General features: G+C 42.4%; 2 protein-coding genes across 7 annotated transcripts; both read right to left on the reverse strand.

Moving 5' to 3' along the window:
• Positions 1–748: 748 nt before the first annotated feature.
• On the reverse strand, positions 749–5,885 carry LOC135605443 (E3 ubiquitin-protein ligase WAV3-like). Of its 6 annotated transcripts, none has more exons than XM_065095531.1 (6): positions 5,747–5,885; positions 5,105–5,159; positions 4,907–4,985; positions 4,225–4,469; positions 3,138–3,218; positions 749–2,348 (listed from the first exon to the last, which is right to left on the reverse strand). In XM_065095531.1, exons 4-6 carry the CDS (start codon positions 4,321–4,323, stop codon positions 1,017–1,019), a joined length of 1,512 nt encoding a protein of 503 aa, XP_064951603.1. In that variant the 5' UTR covers positions 4,324–4,469; positions 4,907–4,985; positions 5,105–5,159; positions 5,747–5,885; the 3' UTR covers positions 749–1,016. The 6 variants fall into 6 exon arrangements, with proteins under 6 accessions (XP_064951603.1, XP_064951604.1, XP_064951602.1 ...); XM_065095532.1 differs by having other exon boundaries at positions 4,225–4,466; positions 4,907–4,988; XM_065095530.1 differs by having other exon boundaries at positions 4,907–4,988.
• Positions 5,886–5,987: 102 nt separating this feature from the next.
• LOC135581919 (APO protein 1, chloroplastic-like) lies at positions 5,988–9,361 on the reverse strand. Its single transcript, XM_065095533.1, has 3 exons — positions 9,032–9,361; positions 7,630–7,931; positions 5,988–7,091 (listed from the first exon to the last, which is right to left on the reverse strand). The coding sequence occupies exons 1-3, from the start codon at positions 9,272–9,274 to the stop codon at positions 6,254–6,256; spliced, it is 1,383 nt and encodes a 460-aa protein (XP_064951605.1). The 5' UTR covers positions 9,275–9,361; the 3' UTR covers positions 5,988–6,253.
• Positions 9,362–9,602: the final 241 nt, after the last annotated feature.

Raw genomic sequence — 9,602 nt, forward strand, 5'->3', positions numbered from 1 at the left:
CTTGTTTCTACTCAGAACACAAGGAAGAAAGAGGAAAACTTGATGTACAGCAACCAGAAATAGTTCCTATCCTGTTCACCTTATCATCAAGACTATCTGCATCACTGGTGTCCTTGAATCCAAGTCATGCTTATCCATCAAAAACTTCAATTAGACTAATATACATACTCAACTGCCAAGAAGTATGCAGTCTACCTACCATGCTAATAATAGTACCTTTCCCACAGTTTTCTTTAGCAGTCTGGTAGCAAGTCATTAGCAGAGCAGGTTGGGACCAATCCAAGGCTCTGTAGTATATTCATGATCACAAGAAAAATACTAGTGCTCATCACCTAGAATAATTGAAGACCTTTAATTCCATTATGCACTTTTGTCTCTAGAACTAAGCATATTCCTAAATCATTAGTAGGTAAGGTTAAAACAAGGCAAACTTACTGTCATTTATGCTTTCATATATGCTCATTTGGGGCAAGAAACAAGTAGTCTATTATTCTCTTCATATATCTTCTCTATGAAGTTTTCAGCAGAAGATTGACTTTTATTAGGTGGAGTAAATCTTTCTAAGTTTGTCAAACATCAGCCAGACATGATTTAAGCACAGAGATTTCAAGATCATATTCCAGTATTATATGTTGCCCAAGGTATTCACAGATGCACTCAGAAATGAACCATTTGTGGTCAAAGTTTCTGATCTCAATTCTCATTTAGTAGGTAACATTCGGATGTCTCAACCTTAAAAATTGGAATATGGATCGACAAGTAGGTACCAGTAAAACTAATGAGAAACAAATGATTCTAACTAAGCATCTTCTTACAAATGGGGAGGAGTTCAGCACCATGGTTGACAGTATGAACTCTTTGCTGAATTGTGATTTCATGACTGAAACCAAGAAAAGCATGCAGATTTGAAATGATAAGCATCCAATCTATATATAGATCTGGACATCATCATCAGTACGCCTGCTGCTACCAAAGCTTCCACAAACTGCTGCAAGGAAGTCTCAGCGGAATCGTCATCACGCCTTGTGGCCATGCAAGTGCTTCGCCCATCGTCGAGCCATGAGTGGATCAAGGTAATCCCAGCTTTCGACGCACCTGCTTCTTCCTCTGAGGCTGAAATCACTGCCTCCAGCCTCGCATTGTCCATCGCTTCTGCTCTTGTCCCCGGTCTCCACCACTACTTCTCCGGTTCTTAGCCTCTGCTCTGCTCCTCCTTCGATGTAGCTGTAGCCGACAGTGAGGAACCCACAATCGCCGAACAAATCCAAGGGAATCCTCCTTTCTTCCCCACCTCTCAGCTCCCCCAACCTCACCAACCCTCCCCCGTCTCCAATCCTCAGCTGGGTCTCCCTGATCACACCTCCGAGCAATCTAGCCAAGAACTCTTCGAACTCATGCATCACAAAGCCGCTTGTCATCCCGAACCCGAAGCCGATGTGGAATCTGTGAACCGGGATGGGGAACTGCAGGTCCATGCACACGTAGCTTCGGCTCGGATGGTCCGAGAGGTGGAGGATGCAGGACAGTGGGTTGTGGTGCCTCCGGTCTTCCAGTATCTTGACTCCTTTCCGAAGCCCTTCTGTAGGCTCAGCTTCGCCGAGGTAGATCAGGCGATCGATGACCTGTAAAGCGGCCCGCTTCCCTTGCGATGTCATCCGCCTCAGTGGGAAGGTTCGAGTGGCGGTGATGGAGTAGGTAACGATGGCCAGCCGATCAACGGGGCGCAGCCAGAAGACCACAAGCGCCATGGATTGCTTCAGCAGCCTCAGATGCGGCCCGTTCGGGCTGGCAACGAGGACAAGGTCCGTCGGCTGCTGAGGGGACAGAGTCACAGTGAGGTAAGCCCTCCTCTGCGCGTATGGCGAAGCATTCTGCTGCGGGAACGCCAGTCTGGGGGAGCTTGCGAGCTGAAACCGGTGGTGCAACGGCATCAGATGCGCGCATGGAGGAGGCCCGAGAGCGAGGTGGTCGCCCGCCGGCGTCGGAGCGGGAACGACTGCGAGGCCGAGCCGGGGATGACCAGGGACGTGCAGGGCGTCAGGATCCACCGGGTCGTCGTCGTTGTAGCGAGTGGAACGGAGGAAGGACAGGCGGTTGACGCGCGAGGAGGCGATGGAGTCGTCAAGGATGCGGAGGACGGGGTCGGTGCTGCAGCCGGCGGCGAGCAGGGTGGAATCGCGAGGGAGATGGGACCAGTGCGCGCGGCAGATGGGGCATGTGATGCTGCCGTGGCGGACGTTAGACGCGATACACGCGAAGTGGAAAGCGTGCATGCATTGGGCCGTGAAGATTGCTTCGCTGCTGCCATCGTCCAAGCTGAGCGGCTCCAAGCATATTGCACATAAGCTCTGCATTTAGAACATCATCTGATTGTGACATGATCCTTCAAAGATATTTGACGTATACTCTAATCGTCACTAATACTTACATATGATGATAAAACCTTACTAATATGATATTAAGTGAAAAAGTAGGGTGCAGTAAAAGAATTCACATGATGGGACTTTTCATGGGAACCGTCCAGTCGAACTCCAGTACGGGATCGACCGGACCACCATCCTGCAATAGTTAAATCTGCACCGTCCGATCCGATCGGTGGTGCCAAACCCGACTGTCCTACGGCCGCGGAGCACACAGCCTTGCTACACCCAGTAACGGGACATAGGGTCCCGCCACCAGCCCCTGTAGCAGTCACGGTTCCAAGAGGGGCGAGGTTTTGGCGAGTAACCCTATGCATGCCGCATGATGATATCATAACGATGGACAGAAGCACGCAGAGGAACCCGCATTCACATCATAAATCTTGCAGGAGAATTACCAGAGAAGACACACATTTCTGTTGTTGAGCTTTAGATTCTTCTTCTTGTGTTGACATTTGTTGCAGCAGCAAAAACTAACAGAAAGTCTAGACAAGATAAGTTTGAATCAAAGCAGCAGCTCTAAGATCACAAAAACTCTTATGCTTCTCGGACATCAATGAGCTAATGAAATTGAAAAAGTCATTTTGAGATAAAAAGAACTCATAGCTACAGAAACCACTGAGAAAGAAATTAAGGTGGATACTATACTTAGATTCTTTGATAACAGAAATAGGAATAGGATGGTGAAGTTGAATAGAGGAAGAAAAGATTACATACCTTCGCAGCTGTTGCTTCTTTTGGCTCCTCTGATTCTTCCCCTTTTCCTTCATTGCCGGTGCTGGTCGCAGAGCAAGAAATCTGGATTCACGGGAACAGACTCAAAACACTAGAGAAAGGTTGGAGACAAATAGCAGGAAATATTTTTCTTGATTTTGTCTTTTTATTTCTTTTTAAGGAACCCCAATTATTAGACATAAAATGACATATGCAAATTTATAAGTATGAGATAGGAAGACAATATATTGGCATCATGGCATGAGTTCAAAGTCCAAAATAAACTAAGAAAATTTTCCTGACACACTCCTTTTTCTTAAAATAAATCAAGATAGCCTTTCATTGTTGCACGAAAATTGAGACAGCCGATGTATATAAAATAGCAAACTTCCAAATATCAAAATTTTTATTAAGAAATGAGTCTAAACCCTGAGAAAAAAATATATTTATTGGGTTACTGGATACAGTACAGTTACTATTAATTGGATCTGTTACGGGACAGAACAATAAATATATTCAGTTCAGATAGAGAAGAGAATTAAAGCGGAAAGATGACCAATTCGAATGCAACAAGTTAGCTTTACGGGAAAATTTCGAATGGAGACCCGGTGAGAGGAAAGATCAATACTTGTTTATATCTGGTTAGAAAATAGGGGAAATGCAGTCTACATTCCTCTGGAAAGAAGACATGTAAGAATACTACTTATAAAAATTTGATCTTTTTTCAATACTTCGGCGGAGAGGAATTCAGAAAAATAGAGAGGAATGAGAACCAAACCCAAAATCCGATTTTTATAGAGAAAATGTGTAGAGAAAACCAAAGAAAAGCCAGATTTTTAGGAGAGAGCCGAGTAAAGAGTAATGCAGCATATTTAGGTAGCAAAAAACTGTTTTTGAAAGAGGAGCAAAGTAGAACTCAGTAAATAGAAATCCAAGGCGGCATTATGAAAGAAGAGGGGAAAAGACGGAAACGAACACACAGCAGAGTAGAAGAAATGCTATTTCTGAGATCAAACGACTGAGGAAATGAAGATGAAACAGAGAAGTGAATGAGGGAGATATGAAGGAAACATTGGAAGAGAGAGCATACAGTTTTAGTCCGTCGAAAGGTAAGTCTCTCTTCGGAGAAGGAAGCGCAAGGGAATCCAATCCTCTTCACTGCTCGTCTCCATCTACATGCTCCACCCATTGTAATCTAATGCGCTCTAAAAACTCTCCGTTCTTCTCTGCTCCTATTCTCCTCTCCTGCTGCGGCTGCTGTTTTCTTATTGGTTTGGTCTCTCTCTCTACTTTATTCATGCAGACATGGGGGCCCCACTTTTGCTCTGTCTTCTGCTGCTTTTCACCGAGAAGAGTGCCAGTTTAGTTCAATAAGATGCAGTAATCCATCCTAAGAATGGTGGCTTAACAGTCAAAGATGGTCAAGCAAAGTCTGCTTTATCTGTGGTGGTTCAGAAACAGATGCACAAAGGACAAGAACCTGAAGTTAGACGGGCAGTGGTTAGACTAAGTCCAGAAATCTTATGACTCATATTAGAAGCAGTCAAATCAACCACTGGAAATGGAAGAACAATTCTAGAAAAGAATTTGCTTTCCTGAAGCAACACGATAGCGTGCATAGTTAGCAAGCTGCCTTCAGAAATGCCGTCATCCATTTGTGTCTTCTTCCGTATGCAACATAAGTGAAGAACTCCAATTCTTGAAGTGATTGGCCTTGAGTACACAAACCACTAGATGTTGAAGGAGATACAAGAAAAGGCTTTTGTAGTCACCTTCGCCTGCGAATTAGTTTCCGCACACTTCAAATCGCTTCCTTGATTCGCCGTTTCCTCGGGAAGACCTCACGGCTATCTTCTGCCCCGGAAAAATAGCCAAGCATATCTTTGTGTCTGCTCTTTGTTGGGCTATGGAGAGTCAAAAAGGAAAGAAAGATAAAGGGAAAGAAGACACGAAGAAAGAAAAGTGATCACCTCGTCCTCACGCCGATGAACACAATTAACCAGACTCCTTATCATTCTCTCTTTTCTGTATAGAGTTAACGAGATAACTATAATTTGCATTATATACCAACATGAAATGCACTGTAAGCAAAGTTGATAGCAGCCATTATGATTATTGTTTGTCAACAAAGAGAGAAAGAAAGTGTCATATAACTCTTCAATGCAGTTTACAGAAAGAACATAATGTTCCGTAAACATTTCCATACAGTTAACAGAGTATGAGCTTTACCTTGGATGATGGTGTAAGCCTCATTAACTAATTTGTCTTTGGTCATCCGGAGAAGCAAAAGAAAAGGCCTTTAAACAATCAGCTTCTTTTTATGCAGGACATCCTAACCCTAAAATTTCAATCATTCATTGTAGCTGTGGCTTTTCACAAAGCTCTTCACAGCCCCCAAAAGAATCCAATACAGTGTTTCCATAAGTTTACATCTTTCTGTCGCTTTTCTATGTACTGAATACTATTGCCAAATGAAAGTCTGCTGGTAAACCTATTAGTATCCTTTTTTGCTTAGTTATAATTCATGTGACTGAAGTTCTGTGATTGTGCATGTTCTCAAAATTTTGAAGAACATTAAAGAAGTGTATGCACGAAGGGGATGAAGTACTTACAGAGAACAAACTAAGTTTGTCATGAACTTGATAGATAAATGAACTCCAATATGCCAGCATAGTCCATGATGGAAAGATCAAAAGGCACTTTACATCTGCAAAATCATGTTGAGTAGCATCTGAGATCCAAGCATGAGGCCTGCAGAGCTCCCTAGCTAAAACATGTAGGAAAATCTGTCAAGGAATAACTACAATCGACATGGACATAATTGTAATAGAAAGCAACAGCAACACAAAAGAATGAGCTCCAACACATCTTTAAACAGGAATATTATCCTTGATTCCTATCTACAATATGGAATGTACATGGGTTAAACTCATGACTTTGCCATCCAATGCATACCAACTTTGACAACACGAGATCTAGACCAAGTATACCAGGAAAAAGGCAAAAACAGTAATCTTGGATTTAGGTTTAAATATTTTGAGCTCAAGAGGTTAAGAGTGCACTAAAGCCAAACGAAGGTTAAATCATGATGGATGAACATTATTCCTGAGTTCAACCAGTTATGCTACCAATCGGGCTTCTTCTGTGTCTGGAATTATGATGTCCAGCCTCATCATAGGTTTGTAACTCTCAGGAATTTCTGCCCCTGCTTGTACACACACCTCTACAACCGCTGGAGCTTTACCATGGTACCTTCTGAGAGCAGTCTGCAAAGGTGGTCCATGTGGATCACGTAAATGCCATACATAATTTTGGGGGATCACCTCATCCAATATCGCATCCTGCCACCCGTGCTTCCCATCCCTCCATTGGTGCTTGAAGGCCCCACAGAGCTTTGCATTATGTCCCCATGGACCTACATGCACCTCAGAGCAATAACCACAAGCTTTCACTGAATACTTCTTCATCAGCTGCCTCACACCACGTCTCACACTGCTGTATGCTTTCAAAGTCCTTTCAGCAAGCCTTCTTGTATCGGATGCTGACAATGGCGGTTGCTCAAATTGGGCTCCATAGGTGTCCAGCTCTGCAAGGAGCGACATGCAATTTTCCGAGAGGTGTGGCTTTGGTTCCTCCACATATCCACCTCTGTCGATCACTTTTTTCCCAAGCATTCGGATCGGAGAAGTCCTTCTCCGCGAAGGGTATTCAGGAAAATCGACACCTGCCTGAATACATAGCTCTACAACTGCAGGGATTCTATCATAGTCAAACCGAGTCTCATGCTTGATGCGTCGACCAAAGGGATCAAAGAGGTGGTATGATTCAATAGGGATGAGAACATCATTAATGGAACCTTTAACCCAACTGTGGTAGCTTCTCCGCTGCTCACTTCCAGTGCCATGACAGTCTTGAATCTGGTGGCCAACTGGACCAACATGGACTTCAGGACATTTGCTGAGGTGGAAAGTCAAAAATGAGTTCAATCATGGACAGTGAAAGCTATAAACAGAAATTCATGCGAGATGAAAGTAAGGTATTTGAGTTTCACATCTTAAATAATTGACAGGTACTAAAGAAAACGACTAATTTATTTCTATGCTTCCATACTGTTTACATAGTTCATTTATCATAATTAGGTGCTTTAAAACCCCTAACATTAACCATATACGGAGAAAATGCGATAAATAAACAGTATGAGAATGTGTGTAACACTGTCTCAAACAAAAAGAAATACTAGAAATAAATTTTGAAATGGGCATCAATCTTATACATAAGTGAATTTGAGATGCCTAATTAATGCAGCAAAAGCTTTAGTCTAGCTTGATAATTTTTTCAGGCAGTTTATCCAGAACACAAGTTTCTTTCAAGGGATGCTATTGAATTGTGAAAAGAATATAGCACTGCATTAGAAAATAGAGAGGGGATGGAGTAAATATGCTCAATCATCAGGGATAACATAGAAAAGAGAGGCCACAACTTTTCTTCAACTTACCTACAACCATATACTGTAACCACATTCAGTAGCTGTGAGAGGCCTTTGATCAACACCTTCCAATGGTCCAACACCTCATAAGCTACAGGAATAAGTTCAGGAACCAATAGACCATTTTTGGGGGGCTCAAGAGGTTTCTCGATTCCCATTTCTGCAAGTCTCTTATCTCGCCTAGCTGCCCGTTGCATCTTTTGTATTGGGATGGGGTAGGGTTTCTTTTTGTTCTTTGGCAGTATGGAAGGGAGATCAACATTTTGCTTATGGCGTTTATACATCTTCTTGTCGGAAAGATGGTACAATTCCTGAGGAACACAAACCAAAGTCCTTGTTATTCTTCTTAAACTTTTTGAATATGTTACATTCAAATGCAATCAGCAAAAGTTCAAACAAATAGGGGCTAATATGATATACACAAAAACATACCAACCAAGTTAAGATTATTCCCATACTCAAAATCTACCCCATTCATAAATCTGAGCCAAGTTACTCCTAATAAATTTGAACTATATCCATGTGCAACATCTATGGACAGACATCTTCACTCTGCTAGCTCCAGTTTCACTTGGAAGTTATCAGAAATTTATTCAGCACATAGCTACAGCAGGTAACTAACCTTGAAGCTTTATATGCTTTTACTGTCTGATGAAGAATATTTTGCACCTGGATGTACTGCATAAGGTCAAGCCCATCAGAAAACATAATCATGAACCACGATTATCACTCTTAATCAGCATAAAAAATATTTAGTTACTTCCTCTGTCCACAGAGAAGTTAAAAATATAGCCAAACTAGCAACTCATTGATAAGCTTTTCTGTTTCAATGGTTCCTTTTTCAAAGGTTTATGGATCACCTAGGGTTTTTGCCAGTTGTTTAAGCTCATTTTTCCTGTGCCTCCGAAGGTGATGGCCTAACCAGATGTCAACCTCTTCTATCACGTTTAAGTTTGATAAACAGATCAGATATCATCCTATAATATTAATGTCGGGCATGAGAAATATTGATTGGTTCAGTAACTTTTAAAATTTTGTGTAAAAAAAGCAAAAAGAAGAGTTTCTGTTGTCTTCCTGTTGTGATAGCATCGACCATATCAAGTCCAATATTGGTTTGCCAATAGTGAGAAGGGATCGATTTATCCTTGTCGATAATAATCAGGTATCCTCAAAGACCAGATACATACGACCAAACTTAAGTGACGCCAACTCCAAAAGGTAGAAGGAAAATTTTCCACGAACAATAAAGAACCCTAAAAGTTGCAATCTTTTCTACGCTAACGCAGTATTTCGTCCAATTCACCTACATACTGACCCAAATTCCATTCGAGTCACCCAAAATAATAGGAAGAATAACCCTAAAGAATCGAGGAACGCACAAATCACAACGGCAGAGAGCCGAACAACTTACCCTATTAGCATCGGGATGGGGGCGCGGCTGCCAGGTCCTGGAGCCGGAGACCGTCTTGGGGGAGGCGTCGAACCGCCGCGCGACAGAGATGGGGAAGGAAGAGGAGGAGAAGCTGGGATTGGAAGGCCTGAGTAGGAAGGGCGTCGCAGGAGGTGTCCAATCGGAGTTAGAAGATAGGGGCGGGTGGACGAATAGGCATTTGGAGGGTGGCGGCACTATGGCGATCCCCAACATCACCGCCATCGATCGCCACCTCTTCTCTTCTGCCGCAAACTCCTGGCTCTTCGAGGGGTGGAGCAGAGGGACGGGTGACTTTAATCTTATGCATTGGCCGAGTTACGACCAATGCCTTCTAAATCACCTAACGACAAAATAACCAACGAAAGCCTGCGGCAGTATTTTTGTCTCAAGATTAACAAAACAAAAAAATAAAAAATAAAAATAAAAGTATATATATATATATATATTTCTGTTAAAAATTAGATTATATATATATGGGGTAAATTCTCAAAAAAAAAAAATTGAATGATCATCGCCTTTTAAAATTTCCTACAGAGCGTTTGTATTTTTG

Source organism: Musa acuminata, chromosome BXJ2-2, assembly GCF_036884655.1.
Source record: "Musa acuminata AAA Group cultivar baxijiao chromosome BXJ2-2, Cavendish_Baxijiao_AAA, whole genome shotgun sequence".
NCBI lineage: Eukaryota > Viridiplantae > Streptophyta > Magnoliopsida > Zingiberales > Musaceae > Musa > Musa acuminata.